General features: G+C 39.4%; 1 protein-coding gene and 2 non-coding genes across 23 annotated transcripts in view; all 3 read left to right on the top strand.

Moving 5' to 3' along the window:
• Window positions 1-26,904, top strand: part of PUM1 (pumilio RNA binding family member 1) — a 127,804-nt gene that overhangs the window by 77,960 nt on the left and 22,940 nt on the right. For 10 of the 21 annotated variants that reach the window (XM_033422339.2, XM_033422345.2, XM_033422341.2 and 7 more), the window contains 7 exons: window positions 250-343; window positions 1,713-1,829; window positions 9,091-9,242; window positions 14,648-14,786; window positions 16,054-16,197; window positions 17,026-17,322; window positions 18,397-18,633. In XM_033422339.2, the coding sequence (XP_033278230.1) occupies window positions 250-343; window positions 1,713-1,829; window positions 9,091-9,242; window positions 14,648-14,786; window positions 16,054-16,197; window positions 17,026-17,322; window positions 18,397-18,633 (1,180 nt within the window). The remainder of the gene's footprint in view (window positions 1-249; window positions 344-1,712; window positions 1,830-9,090; window positions 9,243-14,647; window positions 14,787-16,053; window positions 16,198-17,025; window positions 17,323-18,396; window positions 18,634-26,904) is intronic. The other 11 variants (XM_033422343.2, XM_004266558.4, XM_049713304.1 and 8 more) reach the window with 6 other exon arrangements.
• Window positions 6,731-6,813, top strand: LOC117200233 (small nucleolar RNA SNORD103/SNORD85). Its single transcript, XR_004481714.1, has one exon. It is a non-coding gene; the product is annotated as a small nucleolar RNA SNORD103/SNORD85 (small nucleolar RNA).
• Window positions 14,902-14,978, top strand: LOC117200232 (small nucleolar RNA SNORD103/SNORD85). The gene has a single exon (XR_004481713.1). It is a non-coding gene; the product is annotated as a small nucleolar RNA SNORD103/SNORD85 (small nucleolar RNA).

Raw genomic sequence — 26,904 nt, forward strand, 5'->3', positions numbered from 1 at the left:
CAGGGGACATATAACCTGTGAGTAGTTAGCACGTGGGAACCAGGCACACCAAACTGAGGTAAAGCAAGAGAGGGAAAACGGAACTATGAAGCATCATAGATACCAAGGGAATGGAGTAGAACATGAGAACATTTTTGTTTAAAGCACCCTGTCTAAACAAGGGTTTATGGAAATTCTTATTCAGAGAGGTTTTAAAATTATTTCACAAGACAGGTTCTCTAACCTCATCATGTCCTTTTCTTCCCTCAGCTGTTCCAAAGACCTAACGCACTTGCTGTCCAACAGTTGACAGCCGCTCAGCAGCAGCAGTACGCGCTGGCAGCCGCGCATCAACCCCACATTGGTAAGTCCTTGAGCCGAAAGCTCCCTTATAGGGGTGGCCCCATTTTAGGATAGCGGCTGCTGTGGAACCCAGCAGACTGATTGTCAAAGTCCAGACAAATCCCTCAAGGTACAATAAATGGCCTCTTACTCTTGTCCAGTTGTCTTTAGCAACATTCTTATTTTTCTAGACCTCAACTGATAAGATTTCTTGGTATCCAGTTATTGCTCTGCCTCAGCTGTTTCAGTATTTAAAGTATTTACTGTAGTAGTGACTAGCATCAACTCTGTTGGTAGGTTTGGATGAACTCAAATAACAGTAATTTTGTGCTTGTTGGGCTTGTGTAGACTATGGATATATCAATGTCACATCTTATTAAGTAGCAAGTAGTACTTTTAAGCCTATTTTCCAAGTAGCATGTATTGAAAATTTTAAAAAGTATTATCATATAATCACTGGTTTTTAAAGTACAGTAGCTTTGCCCTTTTCCTGTTGCACTTATTAATGTTTTGATGTGCATATTTTTGTCTTATTGCCTAGACCCCCTATACCCCTCCCCCACTTTTTTCAGGTCTCTTTGAAACAAAGTGCTATGCAAGTAGAAATTTTTTTTTTTAATATCTTAAAATGACACGATTGAATAGATAGAAGATCACCAATCATGGATTGTGGAATGCTGTGGAAGAAAAGACTTGCTTCCAACCTAGATATACAGGTGACCCTTGAACAACATGGGTTTGGACTGCGCAGGTCCACTTATATTCAGATTTTTTTTCAGTAAATGTTCTACAGTACTACTTGATCCTCGGTTGGTTGAATCGTTGATGCAGAAATGTGGCTATGGAGGGCTGACTTTAAAGTTGTACATGAATTTTTGGCCACGTAGGGGTCAGCACCCCCTAACCCCTGCTTTGTTAAAGGGTCAACAGTATTAAGTCTAGGCATAAAGGCCTTTGCTTGGGTCTTACTTAATTTATACTTGTAGGTAGTAGTCTTTATAAATATGCATGCATCTTCTTTGTGGAAAACTGGAAAATTGTTTAAATGGAAATAAATCCTTCTATCCCATTACAAAGTCTTTTAAATTGCTTTATTTTAGCCTGTTATAATGTAATTTTGATAGTCCTTTAGAAATTGTGCTGAATTAAAAACTGCATAGCAGTTTTAATTGTACGTCTTTAGCAAAGGCTAAAAAAAATAGACGATAGATAGATGTCACCATAATCTTTAGTACAAGGATTATTTTATCTTCTTAAAATCCTTTTTAGTCTCAACCTATCCTATCTTCTCTTTTTTCTTTTTTTCCTCACCTACAGCCTGGAATGATTAGCCAAACTGTGTAGGTGTTTGGTAGGGCTGCAGTTTTAGTCAAGTTTGTTTTTACTGACAGGTATGTTTTCAGCAGGTTTAGCTCCCGCTGCGTTTGTCCCCAACCCATACATCATCAGTGCTGCGCCCCCAGGGACGGACCCCTACACAGCTGGATTGGCTGCAGCAGCGACACTAGGTGAGACATTCTGCCACACGAGGGATTTTCTCACCTGCTAAAAAGTCATTTTGATGGGCACACATTCTTTATACTCTTTCACAAATCCACGTCTCCAGTGGAGATTTCTCTCCTGATTTCCAGGACCATCTGTCGGCCAGTTAGACATCTCTGCTTAGCTGTAACCTCAGACGTGAACACATTTAAAGGCAGGTTAATCAGCCACCTCCTGTATAGTTTTTGTTTTTCGTTTTTTTTTTTTTTTTAAAGTGGTGCAAATGCCTTTAGGCCACTTCCTTTGTAAATTAATTAATTTTTATTTGACGTATAGTTCATTTACAGTGTTGTGTTACTGTATAGATATTTTTGATCCACTAAGGCACCAGTTGCTCATATATATTTCGGGAATTTCTCCTCTTGCTCAGGTCTTCCTACTACCTCTAGTCTACCCTAGTCCAGGTCTGTTTAATCTTTACGTAGACTTTTACAGCTGTTCTCTCTTATGTGCTTTCTTTTTAATTAATTAATTAATTAATTAATTAATTTTTGGCCGCATTGGGTCTTTGTTGCTGTGCACGGGCTTTCTCTAGTTGTGGCGAGCAGAGGCTACTCTTTGTCGTGGTGCACTGGCTTCTCATTGAGGTGGCTTCTCTTGTTGCGGAGCACGGGCTCTAGAGCGCACGCTCAGCAGTTGTGGTGCAGGGGCTTAGTTGCTCCGCGGCATGTGGGATCTTCCTGGACCAGGGCTCAAACCCGTGTCCCCTGCATTGGCAGGCGGATTCTTAACCACTGCGCCACCAGGGAAGCCCCTTTCTTACATATTTTCAATTTTCTTCCTTCCTTCCCCTTCTTCATCCACCTAGATTGTTCAAGAAAACTGTCTCAACCACAAATCTTACCCTTTTATCCTTCTACTTAAACCCTTCATTGATTTCTGTCTTACCCACTCTAATATAGCATACTGCCGTTAATGTCAGTATGGCTGGTCATTCCAAACTACTTGGGTGGTGGTGGTGATGGTGGGTGGTGGGTTGTTCCTTGGAATCAGTGTTTCTAAGGAACTGCCATGACATTGTGAGGATTAGTGAGGATTTGGACCCACTATGTATAGGGATCTCTCCACGACTATATGGATGTCTCTACATGTGCGCCACTTTCTCCCCCTTCAAATTGGCTCCCACTGGCTCATACCGTACATTCTAGCCGTACTAAATTGATTTTAGTTTGCTACACATACCACACTGGTTTAGGCCTCTGTGTCTTTGGACATTATGGTCTTCTTAGTCCTCTAGAGTAAACTCTTTCTCCATTCTTTGCCTGGGAAGCTTCTTAGCTGCTATTGTCACCTCTAGAAAGCCTTCCTTTGCTGACCTTTCCCTATTCTTTCTCTAATCATCACTTTGTATTTATTTGCTTGTGGACGTGTACATGACTGGGTTTTCTTCCCCCTTGAGACTGAACTCTTTCAAAGGCAGACACTTCTGTTACTTGACTCTGTGTGGCACAGTAGCTGTCAACATGGTGCGGTCATAAATATATGGTAGATTGAATTCAACGTTAGGACAGACTTAATGTCTTCCAAAGTAAATATTCTTTGGAGACATCCCTCCAAGTCATGTTAATTGTGACTAAATATTATTTGTAAGATTTCACATATTTTATAGCATGTGATTTGTAATTATGAACTCAAATGCAGCATAGAATTTCATATTGTTTTCTTTAGAATTGTTCACATTTTGGCATGGGTTGTGATGGGAACATATGTAGTATAATTTCTCTGCCCCTGTTGCCTTTAGGGGAAGTAGAATCTTTGCTAATTACCATTAATATTTATTGAACCCTTATTAATTGTTTGCCAGTGAGTGCTTTTCATTCATATGAATTGTTGGATGATGGCTTTTCAGATTAGGAATTTGCGGCTCAGAGAGCTGTCTTGCTTGAGGTCACACAATTTATTTATTTAGTCTCTACTTTTCCCTCCAGCTTTATTGAGATATAATTGCCAGACAAAATTGTAATGTATTGAGAGTACACAACATTAATATATGTATACATTGTGAAAGGATTCCCTCCATCGAGTTAACTAATATATCTATAATATCCCATATTTACCTTGTTTTATTTGTGCAAAATTGTTTAATTTTTGTTTTAAAATTTTTGTATATTTTTAAATTGAAGTACAGTTGATTTACAATGTTGTGTTAATTTCTGCTATACAGCAAGGTGATTCAGTTATACATATATACAGTCTTTTAAAAAATTTTATTAAAGTTTTTTGTTTTTTGTTTTGTTTTGTGTTTTTGATGTGGACCATTTTTAAAGTCTTTACTGAATTTGTTGCAATATTGCTTCTGTTTTATGTTTTGGTTTTTTGGCCTTGAGGCATGTGGGATCTTAGCTCCCTGACCAGGGATCAAACCCACACCCCTTGCATTAGAAGATGAAGTCTTAACCACTGGACTGCCAGGGAAGTCCCTAAAATTCTTTCCTAGTATGGTTTATCACAGGATATTGACTATAGTTCCCTGTGCTATACAGTACGACCTCGTTGTTTATTCATTCTATATATAATGGTTTGCATCTGCTAATTCCAAACTGCCAATCCATCCCTCCCCACTGGCATCCCCCCGAAGGCGCGCGCGCGCGCGCGCACACACACACACACACACACACACAAGTCTGTTTTCTATGTTTCTGTTTCATAGATAGGCTCATTTGTGTCATATTTTAGATTCCACATATAAGTGATATCATATGGTATTTGTCTTTCTCTTTTTGACTTATTTCACTTAGTATGATAATCTCTAGGTCCATCCATGGTGCTGCATATGGCATTATTTCATTTTTTTTTTTTTTTTTTTTTTTTTTTTTGCTGTACGCGGGCCGCTCACTGCTGTGGCCCCTCCCGTTGCGGAGCACAGGCTCCGGACGTGCAGGCTCAGCAGCCACGGCTCACGGGCCCAGCCGCTCTGCGGCATGTGGGATCCTCCCTGACCGGGGCATGAACCCATGTCCCCTGCATCGGCAGGCGGACTCTCAACCACTCATCGGCAGGTGCCACCAGGGAAGCCCTGTTTCATTCTTTTTTATGGCTGAGTAGTATTCCATTGTATATATGTACCACTTTTTCTTTATCCATCCATCTGTTGCTGGACATTTAGGTTGTTTCCATGTCTTGGCTATTGTGAATAGTGCTGTTATGAACATAGGGGTGCATGTATCTTTTTGAATTATAGTTTTGTCTGGATATATGCCCAGGAGTAGAATCGCTGGATCATATGGCAACTCTATTTTTAGTTTTTTGAGAAACCTCCATACTGTTTTCCAGAGTGCCTGCACCAACTTACATTCCCACCAACAATGTAGGAGGGTTCACTTTTCTCCACAGCCTCTCCAGCATTTGTTATTTGTGGACTTTTTAATGATGGCCATTCTGATCGGTATGAAATGGTGCCTCATTGTTGTTTGATTTGCACTTCTCTAATAATTAGTAATGTTGAGCATCTTTGCATGTGCCTGTTGGCCATCTGTATATCTTCTTTGGAGAAATGTCTCTTTAGGTCTTCTGCCCATTTTTCTATTGGTTTGTTTGTTTTTTGTTGCTGTTGTTGAGTTGCATGAGCTGTTTGTATATTTTGAAAATTAAGCCCTTGTCGGTCTCATCATTTGCAAATATTTTCTCCTAGGCTGTAGGTTGTCTTTTTGTTTAGTTTATGGTTTTCTTTGCTGTACAAAAGCTTGTAAGTTTTTGTTGTTGTTGTTAATATTTACTTAATAATTTGGCTGCATTGGGTCTTAGTTGTGGCATGCGGAGTCTTTAGTTGTGGCATGTGGAATCTAGTTCCCTAACCAGGGATGGAACCGGGGTCCCCTGCGTTGGGAGCATGGAGTCTTAGCCACTGGACTCCCAGGGAAGTCCACAAAAGCTTGTAAGTTTGATTAGGTCCCATTTGTTTATTTTTGTTTCTGTTGCCTTGGAAGACTGACCTAAGAAAAGATTGCTATGATTTATATCAGAGAATGTTTTGCCTATGTTCTCTTCCAGGAGTTTTATGGTGTCATGTCTTATATTTAAGTCTTTAAGCCATTTTGAGGTTTTTTTTTTTTTTTTGCGGCACGCGGGCTTCTCACTGCCGTGGCCTCTCTCGTAGCAGAGCACAGGCCCCAGACGCGCAGGCTCAGCGGCCATGGCTCACGGGCCCAGCTGCTCCGCAGCATGTGGGACCCTCCCGGACCGGAGCACGAACCCGCGTCCCCTGCATCGGCAGGCGGACTCCTAACCACTGCGCCACCAGGGAAGCCCTTGAGTTTATTTTTGAGTATGGTGTGACTGTGTTCTAACTTGATTGATTTACATGTGGCTGTCCAGCTTTCTCAACACCACTTGCTGAAGAGACTGTCTTCTTTCCACTGTATATTTTTGCCTCCTTTGTTGAAGATTAATTGACTGTAGGTGTGTGTGTTTATTTCTAGGTTCTCTCTTGTGTTCCATTGATCCATATGTCTGTTTTTGTGCCAGTACCACACTGTTTCAATTACTGTTGTGTCTTAGTAATATTGTCTGAAGTTTGGCTGGGTTATGCCTCCTGCTTGGTTCTTTTTTCTCAGGATTGCTTTGGCAATTCTGGGTCTTCTGTGGTTCCATATAATTTTTAGGATTATTTGTTCCAGTTCTGTGAAGAATGTCATGGGTAATTTGATAGGGATCACATTAATTCTGTAGATTGCTTAGGGTAGTAGGGGTCACACAATTTAAATGTTGTAGAGTTCGGGTTTGAGCCAGATCTAGCTCAAAGCCTGTGCATGCACTCCACTGTAGTATACAATGTCTGTGTTATCCTGAATTGTCTTCTCTGTACTTTCTTTCCTCTGCAAACTTTCCTCTACTAACTTACTATATGCTATTTGAAACAAAGAACTAGTCTTAGGGATGACACACTTGTCCTCACTGAGATCATAGTTTGGTGATGAGAATCTTGCTTTTGTACTTATCAGCTGAGCCAGACTGAAAATGACTTAAGGGCTTTCACAGAGAGCCAGAACTGTTAACTGCCCAAACTGTGAAACTGCATATTCTTGTGGAGTGTTAATCACACAGGAATTGAAGCAGGCATCCTGAGGAGCCAAGCGCAATTAATGATGCACCCTGAGCTATTTTCCTAAACTCTGTGTCATGAGCCAAGGAAAGTAGTAGACCAAGGAAAGACATGACCAAGACATGACCAAGGAAAGTAGTAGAAATGCCAGTTGAGAAAACTTAAAGGACAGTGCAGTTGTTTATTGTAACATCATTCTCTGCACAGTAGAGGTTTGCTTTTGTTGACTTTTGGGGGAGCCTTGGGACTGTCACTGCAGGTTGCACCCCAACCTTTAACAACAGATGTGACAACACCCTAACATCTATTACACCCATTTTGCAGGTGAGGAAACTAAGACATAGGTAGTCTTCATTGTGTTCTTTTTCATTCTTTCTTTAACTGTCCCAAGACCACCCCACTTTATAAACAATAGTCAGCTGAGTTTGGGGGCTCACCAGTCTCTCCTACTTGGAGGTATCGTTTTTAGACTATTCAGATGCCTACATGTTTAACATTTTTTAGCCCATTTGTTTATTATTAAAAAATATCTCATTTTGTAGCATAGTTTTTCTAAGCAGCACCTTCATTTTGAACCATTTTGCCCTGTGTTTGACAGTGGGCACCTTTATGAACAGAGCTTCTTGATCTTGGCTAAGACCACAGACACAGAAAATACCGAATTAGAAATGTCAGAGTAATATTGGACAGTGATATAATTTGACTTATTTGTGTTTTAGAACTTAATGGAGAAACAAAAAACATGTATAAGTTGATTTTGACTTAATGAAGTACATATTTCTACAGGGTTGGCTACTATGTCAGAATGGATATATTTGAAACAGCTTTATGGAGCTTCACTGAAAAGTGCAGTAATTATTTAATCAGGTTGCAAATATTTGAAACTCTGTGCTTTAACTAAGCAGGTTCTTATTAGAGATGTGTTCCAGCAGATGTGAGAAGCTGGCTTTGAGTCCTTGTCTTAGTTGGCAAATAAGCCTTGGTGTTTCTTGCCACCAGCTTCAGAGAATTCTGTGGTTTAGAGTTCTGCCCCTCCCAGGTTGCTTTCTGCATAGCTCTGTTACTTCTCTGTTGCATGTTCTGTTTGGCAGAGACTACAGCTGTAGCTTGTTTCCAAAGAGGGTGAACAGATTATTTAGGCTAAAGCAGAATGCTTAGTTGTTGTTGTTTTTTTAAAATAAATTTATTTATTTTATTTATTTTATGGCTGTGTCGGGTCTTTGTTGCTGTGTGCGGGCTTCTCATTGTCGTGACTTCTCTTGTTGTGGAGCATGGGCTTTAGGCGCGCAGGCTTCAGTAGTTGTGGCACTTGGGCTCAGTAGTTGTGGCTTATGGGCTCTAGAGCACAGGCTCAGTAGTTGTGGCACACAGGCTTAGTTGCTCCGCGGCACGTGGGATCTTCCTGGACCAGGGCTCGAACCTGTGTCCCCTGCATTGGCAGGCAGATTCTTAACCACTGTGCCACCAGGGAAGCCCAGAACGCTTAGTTTTGTATAGAATACTCAGGTCTGTAAGAAGTCAAGGTGTTACATTTTTTATTTCTGCTTGTTTTCAGCTTTGACAAATTTGAATCTCATATACCAATGTCTGATTGTAGTTGTGCTGAATGCTTTTTGTGACATTAGAAATAGGAAAACCAAGCCTCTTAGATTTGAGCCGTGGAGGTTCAGTGGCATGTTTGGGCTTTGTTAGGCAGCTGATGGATTTTCATGCTTCTGGAGTTAATGAAGCACCAAGATCCCTGTCCCTGTCAGTCACCTCAGGTGCCATCCTTACCACTGAAAGCAGGGTACAACTTAATCTTTTGCTGTGTTCCATCACTTTAAGCACACAAACTCTACATTTATTTCCCTTCTTGATTGAGCAAGGCCAATTCCTCCATCTGTTCTTACACGTACCCCTTCCAGCTTCTATCACTTACGCTTTCTTTCAGTATCTCCAATGCTTGGTCCTTCACTAGCTTCTTCCTCTAGGCCTGGAGTATATTACTGACTTAGAAGACTTTGGTGTGGGGATCATGTATAATATTTTCTGTTTTTTAAAAATAGAATTCATGAGTAGCTAGAATGAATCAATATATTAAGTTAATATTTTACAGTAGTGTCTGCTGAGTCAGGTTGTCTTTGGAAACTGAGATGATTGTTAATAGTCTAAACTTTTCTTACCTTTCTCTTGCTATTTTTTAGGCCCGGCTGTGGTCCCTCACCAGTATTATGGAGTTACTCCCTGGGGAGTCTACCCTGCCAGCCTCTTCCAGCAGCAAGCTGCTGCCGCTGCCGCAGCAACAAACTCTGCTAATCAGCAGACCACCCCTCAGGCTCAGCAAGGGCAGCAGCAGGTGAGTGCAGACAAAATTTATGCCACCTGAATGCGAATATTAGTTATTGTGTGTAGGTAAAAGGTAGTGTCGTCCCTGATAGAGAAATTGAATTGTGAACGGGTGAGTTCCCTTGTGTGGTATCTGAGTTCATGCTCAGACTTGACTGTGCTTTACTGAATGTCTTTTACGTATCAGGTCCTTGTTCATTGTGACTAGTTGAGATCATGGTATTACATATCATGTGATACTGCTTAGAGGATTTTCCAGTTAAGTGTGGCAAATTGAGTATTCATACTGATAGTGAAGTTTTCTTTCTTTGATACTGTAGTTAGTTTCTAAGCACCATTCTCTGATCACTTCTGGCTCTCTCTTTAAGTAGTTTGCTACCAAAGGGGAGATACTAGTTCTTCAGATTGCTTATTTATAGCATCAATTAAAAAAAAAATTGAAGTAAGTTGATTTACAATGTTGTATTAGTTTCAGGTGTACAGCAAAGTGATTCATTTATACCTACATATATACATACATATGTATATGTGTGTGTGTATGTATATATATTCTTTCTCATATTCTTTTCCATTATAGGTTATTATAAGATGTTGAATATAGTTCCTTGTATTATTCAGTAGATCCTTGTTGTTTATTTTATATATAGTAACATCTGTTGAATTGGACATAAATCTTATACCTATTTTATCTCTTTTAACTTAGAGTAAGCTTTTTAACCAAGATGAGAAAGGATAGTTAATTGCAATACTATGTGTCTTTTTATATTAGATAGGCCATTTTCTCTTGCTTACTAGAATAACACCTATTTATTGCTGAAAATTGTGGTGAATTGGATTACTTGAAGGAAAAAAAATCCCCTAAATCCTCCTGTCAGATAAAAAGCAATATAAATGTTGGGTATCTGTCATTCTAGCCTTACTATTTAATTAATTTCTTATAAAATTGGGATTATGCTGTCCACATGGCTTTGCATCTTGATGTTATACTCTCCCATGTTATTTAACGTTTTTAAATCTATTAAAGAGTATCTCATTTATTTTGACCAGTCCATTATTATTTATGTTATATTTATATAACTAAGTTATAACTTAGCCATATTTTGGTGTTATAAATAAGATTAATATTCTTTGCATAAGTACATGATTATTTCCATGGAATAAAGTCCTAGAAATGGAGTTTTTTCCCCAAGTAAATAAAGTGAACATTTAGGCTTTTGACAAGCATCGTCAAATTAAAGCTGTCTTTTGAGGAAAAACACCAGCTCATATATGTACATATGATAATGATCCAAACAAGAATCCTTTGCTTTTTATCAGTTTTAGTAAGAGAGTGTATGTTTAATTTTTTAGATTTTACAAGTTTATAGGAAAAACACAGGTCTTGAAATTCTAGCTAGTTTATTCTGGGTCAGCATTTTATTTATTTATTTATTTTTGTGGTACGCGGGCCTCTCACCACTGCGGCCTCTCCCATCGCGGAGCACAGGCTCCGGACACGCAGGCTCAGTGGCCATGGCTCACGGGCCCAGACGCGCCGCGGCATGTAGGATCTTCCCGGACCGGGGCACGAACCCACGTCCCCTGCATCGGCAGGCAGACTCTCAACCACTGCGCCACCAGGGAAGCCCCTCTGAGTCAGTATTTTTGTAGTCAGATTTTTTTTGTAAGTTAATGCATGATTTTTGTTGCAATAGATAGAATTCTAGTACCACATGCATAGGGAATTCAGCAGATAGTTTGTTGACAGAATGGGTGATCCCTATTAATAAATTTCTTAGCTACTCTTTGTGGATAGTTGGTATTTATCAAGTCATGATCTTTGTGTTTAAATGGCTGCCAAATCATGGATTTAGAAGACTGAAGTAGTTGCTTTGTTTAAAATTTGCTCTAATAGAGTGAATAAGAAAAATAGTAATAAGTACTTCTTATTGAAAGCTTTTTGTTTAAAGCTAAGTGCTCTACATATAATTTCTTTTATTCTGATAAGTAGATTATATGACTTCCCAGCATAAGATTAAGGAAATGGAATTTGTGTGCCCAGGATCACACACCTATTAAGGTGGTAAGATTTGAACCTGGGACTTCCCTGGTGGCGCAGTGGTTAAGAATCCGCCTGCCAATGCAGGGGACATGGGTTCGAGCCCTGGTCCGGGAAGATCCCACATGCCACAGAGCAACTAAGCCTGTGCACCACAACTACTGAGCCCATGCTCTAGAGCCTGCGAGGCACAACTACTGAGGCCCGTGTGCCTACAGCCCATGCTCCACAACAAGAGAAGCCACCGCAATGAGAAGCCTGAGCACCGCAACAGAGTAGCTCCCGCTTTCTGCAACTAAAGGCAACAAAGACCCAGTGCAGCCAAAAATAAATTTAAAAAAAGAAGAAGATTTGAACCCAAATCTGTAAGTTCACAACTTGTTACGTCTTCTGACCATGGTGATAGAAAGCCTGAGATCTGGTCTTTGTTCTACCACTAACTGGTTGCAACTAGGGCAAGTTGCATGATTTCTCTGAATATATCCTTAGCTATAAAATGGGCATGATAATCATGTACATTATTTCAGAGTTTTCTGTCATCCACAATAACAAACCTTACTATGAAAAAGTTATTATTATTAACATTACCTTTTAACAAGTAGCCATATTTTAGTTCCAGTGATATTTTTGCCAGTTTCTGGCGTCAGATGTTTCAGGAAAATACGATATTCTTGGTGAACTTTTTTGGTCATAGTCATTGAAATGAGAGGTTCTTTTTAAACTTTGCTTTCGGCCTTTTGGCCTTTACGTTTTATCAGAAAGCATTTGTTATGTTCTTCTAGGCATGCTGACTCTTCCAAATGTAATTGCTGAAACTTTCAGTAGAGTCAGTGACATCCTGGCCACTTCACCTTCCTTCTGATTTCTTTTTCATTCTTTTTGAAGGTTCCTTTGACACCTGATTAAAAAAAAAACTGTTATTCTCTATTTCAAAATGTTTGTTAAAGAAAAAATCCTGGATATTAGGTTGAACCCAGGCACAGGTGGTGGCTTGGTGTTGGATGTTGCATTTTGAGAGAGAAAAGTTTAGAATTGCTTCTGAACTTTCTAGATTAGGGGAGACTGTATAGATTATGATTCTACTAAGCATGGTGAACTGTAGAAGGATGAATGATTATTAATGAAAATATCTCCATTGAGCATCTACTTGCTTATTACATTTTAAATGCTGTGTTTAAATCAGTACCTTTGAAAAGAAATTTGAATTTAACACCTTTTGCATCATGAAGATAGGTAGTAAACTAACTCCTAGGATAGTGTTTTACAAGTAGATATTCAGTCATTTTTGTTGATTTTATAGTATATAAAATTTTACTTGTGGAATTTTACATATTTGTTTCCATAAAATTCAGGCTTGACATTTATGAAATTAAAATATGAATATTGGCAGCTGACTTAAGAACTTTGATTTATTGTCAAGGGAACCACTTAGATTTCTAGAGAGTTGACAAAAAGGAAACACATTGCTCTCCTGATTGTAAAATAGGACTCAGTAGTCTGGACTACCCCTTTCTTCAGGTACCTTGTCCATTTCCCTGTCCTCTGATGTTTCACACAACTCCTAACCAAACATAAGCCTAATTCATTCTGCCCTATGAAAAGGATGTTTTCATTGATTTTTTTTTTTTTTTTAAGTTCTTGAACTATTAGTATTTGCCATATCTCTGTACCTGCTGTTTACTTCTAGGGTGAGAGCTGTTCTGGATTATTGGTTAGGCATTTTCTACAAACTCTCACCTGTGCAGCCTCCCTTGAGTCTTCTACCTATATAGATTGAAGCACTCCTTCTGTTGTCAAGTCCGTTAGATTCTTTGGTTCACAAACAGAAATGAATTGCCTAATATTTTGATAGGAATTAACTATTGGTTATTGATTAGCTCCTGGGTACTAGGCACTGTGCCTTGCAGACATTAATTCTAATATTTCCTACAAATCTGCATGATCAGCTGTTACTCTCACTATTCTTACAGATAAAGAAATAAGAAAGTTTGGGTAAATTAAGTGTCTACACATCTCTTCTTGCCAATATGGACAGTGTTGGTCATTTAAAATACTCATTTAATAAATATTTGATTGTGGTGTTTCTCTTTTACATTTTTTACCAAATGGTACCAAGAAAAATCTGTGCACGGGTTCTTGATTACATGTGTAACTTTTATAAGTAGCAGAGTGATACTGAAAATGATCTGATAAGAACTTTGCCTTTGAAAACATTGCAAAATGCATAAACGTTGGTAATTTTAGCCTTGGTATTGGGTTTTGCATTTTTACTTACTGGCATAGATAGATCTTTTGGAATAGATTCTTCAGAGCATTCAGAATAAGAATGATTATCAGCATCTTACTACCTATGTTTCATTAATAAAAAGAAAAGTAGATCCTTTATCACGGTGACAGAACTAGTATTCTGTGCTGAAATGTCAGTGTTCTTGACTAATACTCATATCCATGTAGATTACTGTGCGTTTGTGGTATTTATGAGAGGAAGAATAGAAACGGTCAAGTCAGAAGCCTCCTAAATCAAACCTGTTGATTTCATTTGGGGCCATTTGGGCCCTGATAAATGGGAATAGTGTTATAGGGTAGAGAAAATGTTCTCACATTCCATAAAGAAAGTTTTGTGTGTGTGTGTATGTGTGTGTGTGTCTGTGTGTCTGTGTGTCTGTGTTTTGATACAGATACTATAACTTAATGATGTGGGTAAATTACACTTGTTTATCATATCTAAACCCCTCCTCCACTCCACCATACTCTTTTTTTCACCCACTTTTTTTTTTTTGTGTGTGGTTACGCGGGCCTCTCACTGTTGTGGCCTCTCCCACTGCAGAGCACAGGCTCCGGACGCGCAGGCTCAGTGGCCATGGCTCACGGGCCCAGCCACTCCATGGCATGTGGGATCCTCCCGGACCGGGGCATGAACCCGTGTCCCCTGCATCGGCAGGCGGACTCTCAACCACTGCGCCACCAGGGAGGCCCTCACCCACTTTTTAATTATTGTAGAGTTACTGTCTAGCTCTCATTCGCTGGAATAAAAGCTCCAGTTGGGCAGGAGCTTTGTGTGTCTTGTTCATTGCTGTAGCCCCATTACCTGCCAGATGTTAGGCATTAAGTATTTGATTAATGAATGAATGATCACTTTTGTATGCTCTTGGCTCCTTATAAAGGTAATATGTTTAAACTAAGAATGGTAGAATGAAATTTCACTATATGAAATGCTGTTAATGGATTTTTTTTATCCTAACAGCCATGCCACATAAAACCATTATCAGAAAAATCGTTAACAACCATCAGTTTTAAAGTTGATCCAACTGAAGCATGTGGCGGGTCTTAGATGTTTCCAATGAAAAGAAAGTAGTTGATTTATTTTTGTCTCCCAGGTTCTCCGTGGAGGAGCCAGCCAGCGTCCTTTGACCCCAAATCAGAACCAGCAGGGACAGCAAGCAGATCCACTAGTGGCAGCTGCAGCAGTGAATTCTGCCCTTGCTTTTGGACAAGGACTGGCTGCAGGCATGCCAGGTGAGGCTGCATTGTTGTTCCTCATCATTTGAGGGTGAAAAAGTCTGCTTATTGGGGAAGATTCAGAAAAGAATGGGCAGTACTTTTGGCTTGCTTAGGCTTGTCATCATTTGGCACTGGCGAGGATGACATACACTTGCCCTCACTTAGACCATAGTTCGTTGATGAGAGCACCTAGTGTTCTGAGCCAGTCTCAGTCTTAAATGTTGGAGATATGTGAACCTCCACACATAGCTTGGAGTATGCTATTTTCCTTTGGTGATGATCTGTTTTCTCCCTCAGTGTTAAGAGTGGAAAGAGTGGCCAGACTGCATCAGCGTCACTCCAAGGCTGATGTCTTTGAATAGTATTATTAGGAAGACATTCCTAGTATTCCTTGATAGTGTCCTCCTTACATTTTTAGGATTTCTCTCGAACCAACAGTAGAGGTGCTTTGTAGCTGTCTATCTGTGATTGATATATATCCTGAATATAGGTTATTCTTAGCTCACTGTCTCCTGGTCTTATTCTTTGCATGGATTGCATGTAGTCTGAGGTTATTCCTTTGAAACAGGTCCTTCTGAGACCTCAGTATACGTTTATGGGTTCTTACCATGGCACATCCCTAAATCAACTGATCTATTTATGAATTCACTGAGTAACTTGCATCATGCATGTTGTTAATTACTAAGCATTTATGTTTTATTATGAAGTCACCTATAATTTCTCTTATGGCTCAATAGGATTTGAAGATTCCATCTCATAGAATATTGAAAGACCCTGTTAATTGAAGCCTGTCTAGGTTTTCCCTGCTAACTTGTAGGATATTTATGCTTAGATTATGTGGTATGAAAGTTCTTTGATTGTCGGAATCATTTGTACCTACTGGTAACTTGTGTAGGCAAGAAAACATAAAAAAAATTGTCAGTGTATGGTTGCTGGTGATAACTGTGGTTAGCACTTTGAAGAGCACAGGTATTCCCTATCCCACCGAATTCCCTAACACTTGGTGGATAATAAATAACACTACCCTATATTGTGCCAGGTAGCATGTTACATCTTTCACACTCATCTTTTAATCTTAACAAGAACTTTGTGAGGCTGTTATTATTACTGTCCTCATGAGGATACCCAGAGATTCAGGGTTGTACAGCTACCTTAAGTGGCGAAGCCAGGATCCCAATGCTGAGTTTGTAACTGTCTATCAAGATATTCTGGTGCCCAGGAGACATTTGTTAGATTCATATGTACTTATCTGTTTCATGTGTACTTAACTTAATATTCTCAGGTTATCCAGTCTTGGCTCCTGCTGCTTACTATGACCAAACCGGTGCCCTTGTGGTGAATGCAGGAGCGAGAAACGGCCTTGGAGCTCCTGTTCGACTTGTAGCTCCTGCCCCAGTCATCATTAGCTCCTCAGCCGCACAAGCAGGTGAGCTTACGTCTTAGTAGACTCACTCAGATCTAAAAGGGGCAATGGATGATATTCTTAAACTGTGTTGAAATATACTTTGACATTCTCAGTGTAGGAATTCTACCCTGTAATTTTTCAAAGAGAGAATCAGAAGCAGCAAGTGATCAGATACTGATTCTGTTGACAGCATGTACCAGCTGGTTAGCAGCAAGGACCTGCTCTACTGTGAGCATAGGAAGTTGGATTACTCATACAAAATGGCACTGTTGGCAGAAGTCCAAGGCTAATTTCACTTCATATCGTGAAATTCATATCATTATTTTAAGATGATGTGGTATTTGTTTTGTTTTTGTTTTTTGCTTGAGGGGGTGGGGCAATAGGTTTTTATTTTAAGTCATATATATTATAAATTTGGGAGCAACAGTGGGGACATCTAGGGGAGAGCAACATGCTCAAGTGTCCTAGGAATTTGAGGGACTTCAGTATTTGGTTCTGGAAAAAAATGTCCTTAATGTAGATATTTGTAGAACTTGAGATTTTAGGAAGTAGTTGTATTTGAAATACAACTTTTTGATATCCATTTCTATTTTAAACTATAGCCTCTTTAGAGCTGTCAATACAGTGAACTTGGCTTCAATGGTATTTTGACTTTGAATTGAAAGTAGAAATAGAAAATAGAAGCTTCAGATGAAGGGATCAAAGACAGATTTGTATAGTTCTTTACAAGGTTTGTGTCTGCTTTGAAAAAATATGGCAACATTAAAAGGTTTTCAAAAGGATAACAATGTAGTTTGGAAATGTGGCCAATCTCTTTCATAGCCAAATGGTTTGCTTTCTTCTACATAGCTGTTGCAGCGGCTGCAGCTTCAGCAAATGGAGCAGCCGGTGGTCTTGCTGGAACAACAAATGGACCATTTCGCCCTTTAGGAACTCAGCAGCCTCAGCCCCAGCCCCAGCAGCAGCCCAGTAACAACCTGGCATCCAGCTCTTTCTATGGCAACAACTCTCTGAGCAGCAATTCACAGAGCAGCTCCCTCTTCTCCCAGGGCTCTGCCCAGCCTGCCAACACATCCTTGGGATTTGGAAGTAGCAGTTCTCTCGGCGCCACTCTGGGATCAGCCCTTGGAGGGTTTGGAACAGCAGGTAGAAATCAGACTGATGTGCTGTTGAAACTGAATTTTAATTATTTTTACAATCTTTATGGAACACTGACAATGCATGGAACCCTGGACAGATACCACAGGCAGATCTGGACCGAGCCCCGTGGGAACCCAGCTGTTCCACATGTGTTTGAGATAATGGACTATTCAAGTTACACATTTGGGGCCTATTTCAGGTTTACACTCACGTTGCTACTTATTTATACTCTCAAAGTCCGTTTGTTTCAAGGATTAGAAAATCCTTGAGGATTTTTGCAGGCATTGGAAGAATGTGGAGGGAATTATACAAATGTCGATGTTAAGAACCAAGGGAGGAGGACTTACCAAAGATCATAGGGTAGTGTACTCCACAATCTGCAGGCCTTAAAGAGTCATGAGTTTTCTCCAGTCTCTTGAGAAGAATTAAGGTGGATATTATGGAAAAGTGGGAGGAAGGAATTAAACTGAGATATTTTAAATGTTTTGATGGGAGAAAAAAGCAGGAAAGTAGTAAGGTAAACGATGGGATAATTGCGGTGTTTGTAAAACAATGTGATCTCAAAACAGAAGGGTTTATTTGAGAGAAAGTGTCTTAAGTTGGAGCTGGGGGCTAGCAATAACTCTTGATTGAGCCCTTTGAGAAACCAGGCTTTCATATGTAAGTCTTGGGTAGTGGGGCAGTACCCCATTCACAAATCTTTTTTCTACTCCATTTTTCTACTAGAACCTTTGGGTTGATGAAAGGCATTCTTTCTAGCCCATTTTCTTTCACCTTTCCCATAACTTATGTGGCCATCAGAGGATTTTAACCCACCCTCACCCCCATAATATGAGACACAAAAGGAAGGAAAATTTAGCATACGTGTGATGGTTTGAAAAAGAGTTTCATGTTAACCTGAGCCATGTCCTCTTTATTACTTTACCTGCCCCTAGAACTGCCACATAAACAGTTAGGCTGTCTCTGCTGACAAATTTGCGGTGGTAAGGAGTCTGGATCAAAGTGTTAGGAACAGGTCACTGGGCTTGTTCTTCGAAGAACAGGCCTGTTCTTATCTGCATTGTTTTAATTCCATTTTAGTTGCAAACTCCAACACTGGCAGTGGCTCCCGCCGTGACTCCCTGACTGGCAGCAGTGACCTTTATAAGAGGACATCGAGCAGCTTGACCCCCATTGGACACAGTTTTTATAACGGCCTTAGCTTTTCCTCCTCTCCTGGACCCGTGGGCATGCCTCTCCCTAGTCAGGGACCAGGACATTCACAGACACCACCTCCTTCCCTCTCTTCACATGGATCCTCTTCAAGCTTAAACCTGGGTAAGAACCATTACTCTAACACCACCTTGAACTCTAGAAATCTCTTGCCACTGATGACATTAGAAGTACTTTGCATAAGCAAAGGACAATCCCTTTATCCTAAGACGTGTCCTGGGTGTTCTGTGCCTTCCTGAAGGTACCTCATGTTATTTAGGCTGTACCTAGATAGCACAGCAGTTTGGGATTTATTCAAGTTTGGGCGCCTCCCCTGTATATTCACTTCAGCTTTAGTATGAACATCTTTGGCTACATGTGAGAATCTTTCAGTATAAACACAGTACAGATTCATTTTAAGTAAAGCTGGAAAATAGAGACAAAGAGTGTATTAACCTCGTATCACCACTGAAATATCACCACAATTAATACTTAGCCTTGTTTTTCAGACTCCCCTCCCCTCCCCCATGTATATGTTTAATATCTTACTTTCTCACATAAAGCATTTTGTTTTAAAAATTTGTCAGATTCTTTAAAAAAATTTGTATATACATTCTTAAACTACATAGTATGCTAATGAGTATAGATGTATATTTCCCAATTATATGTTTAGCTTGTTATATGTGTGGGGTTTAAAAGAATGTTACCATTTAGATCCTGGAAAATGAGGAGGGAAAAGAGGATAGTAAGCAGACAGTTATAAAAATGAAAAGAAACTTGTATTAACAATTTGGGTGGCAAATGTTTAAATCTTTCAAGAGATGGAAGATGGTACGCACTCCCTTCCTCTAGTTATTTATCGAGTTTGGATTTTGAAGTACTGATTTATTTCTTAGATGGGGAAAGCTGAGGCATAGAAGTACAGTGACCATATAATTTATCATGCAACCCAGGATGCTTTTGAGAGTTAATGGGGTTGCTGTTAATAATTACTCTGTGATGACAGGCCTGAATCAGTACTGTCCTGGGAAATACCATGTATGGCCACTTTGCTGGAAGATTCTGATTTTTAAAATCTTTTATTTATTATTATTTTTTTTTAATTAAAATTTTATTTTTTAGAGCAGTTTTAGGCTCATAGCAAAATTGAGGGGAGAGTACAGAGATTTCCCTTGCACCCTCTGACCCACACATGCATAGCTTCTCCCATTATCAACATCCCCCACTAGAGTGGTACCTTGGTTACAATTGATGAACCTACATTGATACATCATTATCATCCAAAGTCCATAGTTTACATGGACCTTTTTTTGTTTTTAACTGGCAAGATTAAAAGTGGCTTTCTGGACTCAGAAATGAGGACTGACTAAAAACGAATAGTGTACTTCTATTTGGAAAGACAAAGACTGGGAAATGATTACAAAAATCAAAAAAAGTCTTGAAGGGGACAGGATAATATAGTTATTATTCTAGAACTAAGAGTGCTGTCTCTGAGTTTGAGAGATGAATTTTAAGGCAGAACTATGTATGTATGTATGTACATAGAAATGTGAGAGAGAGAGAGTGTATGTGTGTATCCTGAGATTTCACATGATGAGAACTGTAGTTGTAAAGCTCACTGTCTCATGTTGTATATGGACATTACTTAAGAAAAGTTGTAGGGACGTTCCAGATTGGTAAGTCCATATCGGATAGATAAGGAATAGGGTATATTGCACAACAGTGTTTCCTTGTGACAGGATGCCTGGCTTTAAAGAATGAGGGTTAATGCAGACTTATAAGGGGGAGATGAAAGTCCCAGTCTAGTATGTAGATGGAAGGTACTAACATTTATGGAATAGCTATTAGTGGCTACTGTTAACGGTTTTGGGTGCTGTACATATCACTCTGGAAGATACGGTATTGTGTCTATGATACAGAAGTGAGGAAACTGAGTTAAATATCTTGCTAGGTCTTCTCATATCTGAACGGATTTAGAGTCAAAACCTTTTTGACTCCAAAGCATGTAGTGTCAGTGTATATCCTGTCACATAATGTACCCAGGATAGCTTTTAAACCAGGGCATTATCAGATCCAGAAATCGTACCCTTTAATTCCTTGGTTTAAACATTTGAACTGTGTTAACATATACTGAGTAGTAAACAAATTAAATCTGCAAGAAGTTTTTTGTAAAGAGCCAGATAGTAGATATTTTAGGCTTACAGGTCAGATGGTCTATGTAGTCAGTGTTCAGCTCTGCTGTAGAAGTGTGAAAGCAGCCACAGGCAAAATGTAAAAGAATGTGCAGCTATCTTTCAATAAAACTTTATTTACAAAAATAGGTGGCAGGCCAGATTTGTCCTGTGGACTGTATCAACCTCTGAACCAAATGCTATGGCTCTTGGTGTTTGAAAATGGAGCTGGAAACATTACTTGCATGCATGGTGCCTTTCCTCTTTCCAATATATCAACAATTTAATAAAATACCTCCTTCTCCTTAATTTACGTTTCCCCTGTGGAGAAGGAACTAACTATTGGTGCGAGTTATTTCTTATTTTAATGACTCTTGCTGTCTGCCTGGTTTTATTTTTAACATACCTTCCCTTAAAAATTTTTTTACTTTGTTTAAGCACTTTAGATGTATGTATTTCCATTGGATTTCCATTGCTGCATGTACCACGTTAATCATACATGCCATTCCTGAGAAACTTTGTGTCTTGATTGGTAGTGCTTTGCCTCAGCTCAGTCTGTTTCCTTGAGAAAAGCGTTCGTGTTTGCTTTATTCTTAACTATTACAAAGTGATCACCTCAATAAGTCTATTTACCATTTGTCACCAAGGAAATGTAACATTTCTTTACCAAATATATATTGAGCCATTCCTAATATAGCTTCTACTATTGATACTACACTGCTGCCACCGGCTATCAGTTCTTGGATCACTAACAGCCATACTAAGTAAGCATTCATTCATTGTGTTCATTCATTATGTTAAATACTCAAGTAACTCCGCTCTACACAGGGAAACTTAAACTCAGCATGGTTTAATGACTTTCGTGATACCCCATAGCTAGTAAGTGTTTGAGTGCACACTCCAGCCTATATCTCTGTTATCCCAGTGTGGATCTTTTCTCCATGATATCGTTTTCACACTTCCTCCCAGTAGACAGACACGTGTTAGGGCACTGTAAAAAACATCAGTGCCTGCAGAGTTATTTTTCTCATTATTTATTCAACAATCACTTGTTGAGTGCCTACTATAGACTCTTCAATGCTTTTTTCATTACTTGTTTAAAGATCAAACTTCTATTTTTTAAAATTAATTAATTTATTTTTGGCTGTGTTGGGTCTTTGTTGCTGTACACGGCCTTTCTCTAGTTGCAGCGAGCGGGGGCTACTCTTCGTTGTGGTGCGCAGGCTTCTCGTTGTGGCTCGTGGGCTCTAGAGAGCAGGCTCAGTAGTTGTGGCACATGGGCTTATTTGCTCCGCGGTATGAGGGATCTTTCCAGACCAGGGCTCGAACCCGTGTCCCCTGCATTGGCAGGCAGATCCTTAACCACTGCACCACCAGGGAAGTCCCCAAACTTCTGTTTTTTTTTTTTTTTTAATATATGTATCTTTTTTTTTTTTTTTTTTTTTTGCAGTACGCGGGCCTCTCACTGTTGTGGCCTCTCCCGTTGTGGAGCACAGGCTCCAGACGCGCAGGCTCAGAGGCCATGGCTCACGGGCCCAGCCGCTCCGCGGCATGTGGGATCCTCCCGGACCGGGGCACGAACCCGTGTCCCCTGCATCGGCAGGCGGACTCTCAACCACTGCGCCACCAGGGAGGCCCTTTATTTTTAAATGGATGTTTTTGAAGTGCAGTAGTTCTAATTTTGATGAGGTCCAGTTTATCATGCTTTCTGGTATAGAAATCTTTGCCCAACTCAAGGTCTTAAAGATTTTCTCCTGTGTTTCGTTCTAAAAATTTTATTGTTTTAGCTCTTAAAGTCTTTGATCTATTTTGAATTAATTTTGTGTATTGCATGAGGTGATGGTTCATCTTTTTGCATGCACCGTTTTCCCCAGCAAAGTTTTGAAATTTTTAGTGTGTAGGTCTTAAATGTCTTTTGTTAAACTAGTTAGTGTATATTTTATTTTTCTTGAATGGAATTCTAGTTTTGTTTTGGATTGTTTGTTGCTTGCAAGCATTTAGTTTTATCATCATGGTAGAATTCCTATCTTCTTCAAATAAATTCTTCCTGTCCTTTAAATTCAAGGTTGTATGTGCCCTTAGTCCTTTAAGAAAAGCAAAGATCAAACAAAATGGTATTCTCTGTGCCTGCCTGAACTGCAGTAGCTGTTTCTAATTTATTGTTCAGTAACCTGTATTAATTTCCGGTTGTTTACTAGTCATGTGTGCCCCTTTAGGCACTTCTCTGTTCTAAATGGAAATGTAGTGTTTTGTGACACCTGGTTCTCTGAAGGTGACTTGTCATCTGTAAAACAAACCATGTGAAAATCAACTTAGTTAGGATTCAGTATTACGCACTAAAGACAGTTACTCTTAGGCTTATTTTCATTTAGGGCTACCTGGCTGTGATATTAGGGAGTGGATTGGGGAGAACTTTTTATAAACACTTTGGTGAGCAACATTGCCTCCGCCTGTAATAAATACAGAGCCAGATGTTGGGCACCTTTGGAATTTTTCTTTAAAAGGCAAAGAAGGCAGGACTTTGCCCATTAGGCATCTACTAAATCTCTGAGTACAGAAAGCAAAACAAGATGAATGAAAACATTCCACATAGGAAAAGGATGGAATACTAGATGGCTAGAAATACTAGAAAACCCTTTGTATAAAGTAGAAGCACATCTTAATTTAAGCGTGGTATACTTTTGTCCGTCCATTTACTGTTAATCTGTATGTGTCTTTATTTTTAAAGTGAGTTTCTTGTAGACAGCATATAGTCGGATTACATTTTTAAAAATAAATTTATTTATTTTTGGCTGTGTTGGGTGTTAGTTGCTGTTCACGGGCTTTCTGTAGTTGTGGCGAGTGGGGGCTACTCTTCCTTGTGGTGTGTGGGCTTCTCATTGCGGTGGCTTCTCTTGTTGCGGAGCACAGGCTCTAGGCACACGGGCTTCAGTAGTTGTGACACAAGGGCTCAGTAGTTGTGGCTCGCGGGCTCTAGAGCGCAGGCTCAGTAGTTATGGCTCACAGGCTTAGTTGCTATGCGGCATGTGGGATCTTCCCAGACCAGGGCTCGAACCCACGTCCCCTGCATTGGCAGGTGGATTCTTAACCACTGTGCCACCAGGGAAGCCCCTGGACTACATTTTTTGATCCACTCTGACAATCTCTTTAATTGGTTCATTTAGACCATTGACATTCAAAGTGATTATTGATATAGTTGGGTTAATATTTACCATATCTGTTGTCTTCTATTTTTTTTCTTTGTTTCTGTCTTCTGCTCTTTTTCTGCCTTTTGTGGCTTTAATTGAGCATTTTATATGATTCCATTTTATTTCCTTTCTTAACCTATCAGTTATACTACTACTTTTTTTTTTTTTTCTAGTGTTGCCCTAGGATCATTATACATTTACAATTAATCCAGGTCCACTTTCAAATAAGACTATACGACTTCACATGTAGTGTGAGGACCTTAAAATAACAAAATAATCTTAACCTTTTCCTCCCATCCTTTGTGTCATTGCTGTCATTCATTTCAGCTATATAAAGCATATGTGTGTATATATATGTATATGATATAAACATAAGCATACATAATTGAATACATTGTTGCTATTATTTGAACAAACTGTTGTCAGATCAATGAAGAATAAGGTAAATAAAAGTTTTTATTTTACTTATTCCTTTTTTGATGCTCTTCCTTTCATTATATAGATCAGTTTCTGGCCTGTATTATTTATATTTCTCTCTGAAGAACTTCTTTTGACATTTCTTGCAAGTCACATCTACTGGCAACAAATTTCATCAATTTTTGTTTGCCTGAGAAAGTCTTTATTTTTCCTTCATTTGTGAAGGATAATTTTGCAGGATATAGAATTCTAGGTTGGTGGGTTTTTTCCTCTCAAAACTTACAGTCTTCTCTTCTTGATTGCATACTTTTTGAGGAGAAGTTGGATGTAATTCTTACCTTTGCTCCTCGTAGGTGGGGTGTTTTCCCCCCTGTGGCTTCTTTTAGTATTTTTTCTGTATCTTTGATTTTCTATAATTTGAAAATGATAGTTGGAGGAGTAGTTTTTTTGGTCTTTATCTTGCTTGGTGTTCCCTGCACTTCCTGGATCTGCTGGTTGGTGTCTGGCATTAGAGAAATCCTTAGTCATTATTGTTGCAGATATTCCCTCTGTTTCTTTCTCTCCTCCTTCTCCTTCTGGTATTCCAGTTATGTGTATGTTACAACTTTGTAGTAGTTGCCCCACAGTCCTTGGATTTTGTTTTTCCCCAGTCTTTGTTCTCTTTCCTTTTTGGTTTTTGAGGAATCTGTTGATAGATCCTCTAGCTCAGAGATTCTTTCTTCATCTGTGTCCAGTTTGTTAATAAGCCCGTCAGAGGCATTCTTCATTTTGGTTATAGTGTTTTTTGTCTCTAATATTTCTTTTTGGTTCTTAGGATTTCCATCTCTGCTTACATTGCCTGTCTATTCTTGCATGCTGTCTACTTTCCTTTAGAGCCCTTAGCATATTAATCATAATTGTTTTAAATTCCCAGTCTGATAATTTCAACATCCCTGCCATGTATGTTCCTGATGTTCCTCTTCAAATTTTATTTTTTGCCTTTTGATATGCCTTGCAGTTTATCTTTGATAGCCATGCCTGGTACATCGAGTGAAAGGAACTGCTGTAAATAGGTTTTTAGTGATGTGGTGGTGAGGTGTGGAGGGAGGGAAAATGTTCTATAGACCTATGATTAGGTCTCAGTCTTTTAGTGAGCCTGTGCCTCTGGACTGTCAACTTCACAAGTGTTTCTTAGTTTTTTTCCTCCTCCCTTTAGTGGAACAGGATAGTTTGAGTAGGCTGGAGTTGTGTATTTCAGGGTCATCCACACTGAGCCTCTTAATTTGTCAGTTACAGTTCAGGTTTTCCTAGTCTGGTACTGGTTCAGGCAGTGGTGTCCACTTGAGTCCCTGGTCTGGTTAGCTGTGGTGACCTGTATGTCTGTCTCTCCAGTCCTGGGGACAGTCGTTTGCTCTGTCTTCCTCTCTCTTGTGGATCTAAGAAGAATTGTTGGTTTTTCAGCTTTTGCTTGTTGTTAGGGTGGAATGGTGAGGCTCTTTACATGTGGAGTGGGAAACCTGCACATACACAAAACATTTAAGCCTTTGACTTCTGTGGAAATGTTGTCATAGGACAGAGCTCTGTGAAATCCACTACTGTCAAAATATTATAGAAAAACTTTGTGAAATCACTAGGAGGCTTAAAGAGCCTACGTGAAATGTTCCTTTAAAAATGAGGTTAAAATTCAAACACTTTCAGGGGCCATCTCCAGGGGGTAGTAATTTGGGTATTAGCACATGTAGGTGTGTAAACTATAGTGAACTGGAAAACACCTTTCTGCATATTCCCCATATAAAGGAGCTGCAGTCCACAAATAATGATGGTCTACTATTTGCCAGGTACCTTTTGAAAAACAACCAGAAAACCACATTTTTAAGCAAAAATTTACTTTAACCGTTGGTTTAATGTTTAAAGAAAATTATTTGGCCTGAGCAAAATACTCCTGTTGACTGTTAGTTTGCCATTTATAATATAGTACCTGGAGAAATTTATTTTCTTTTTCAGATTTGTATACTTCCTTTCTCAATAATAAAAGCTGTGTGTGTATATGTGTGTCTGTGTATCCTGTCTGGCATCCAAAGACACCAAAGCCAAAAATCAAAACTTCAGGGCAGGTGTATAAATCTACCCAGTAGTCACTCCAGCCATTTATGTTATGGATTAGTCAGTATGCTTTTGGCCACAGTAACAGAAAATCCATCGAATAGTGGCTTAAACAATAAGTTCATTTGTTGGCTCGTATAACTGGAAGTTTAGGGGTACGGCAGTGCTCAGGGTTGGTTCCTGTCATTCAGCCTTGTCATCAGGGACCTGGCCACCTTCCGTGTTTATTTTTTTTAAGTGAAAGAGAGTTTATTTACAGAGATACACATTCCATGGCAGAATGCTGTTGTCTCCTACCTTGCATGTTAATTTGGGTGTTTGTCAGGCCTTTTAAGAGTTTGATTGTTTCTCTGTTGATGTTACTTTTCCCTAAGTGCCTTTGTTAGTGACCAGGTTCTTAACCTTTTAAATTGTTTTCAAAACTTTGTATGTTCATGCTGTTCCTTCTTCTTAACCACACTCTCCCAGTACCTGCTGACTTACCTGATTACCACCTCTTTGCCTGTTTGTCCCCTGTCTCAAGCCAGGGTAGAAAGAAT

This window comes from Orcinus orca, chromosome 1, assembly GCF_937001465.1.
Source record: "Orcinus orca chromosome 1, mOrcOrc1.1, whole genome shotgun sequence".
Taxonomy (NCBI): Eukaryota; Metazoa; Chordata; class Mammalia; order Artiodactyla; family Delphinidae; genus Orcinus; species Orcinus orca.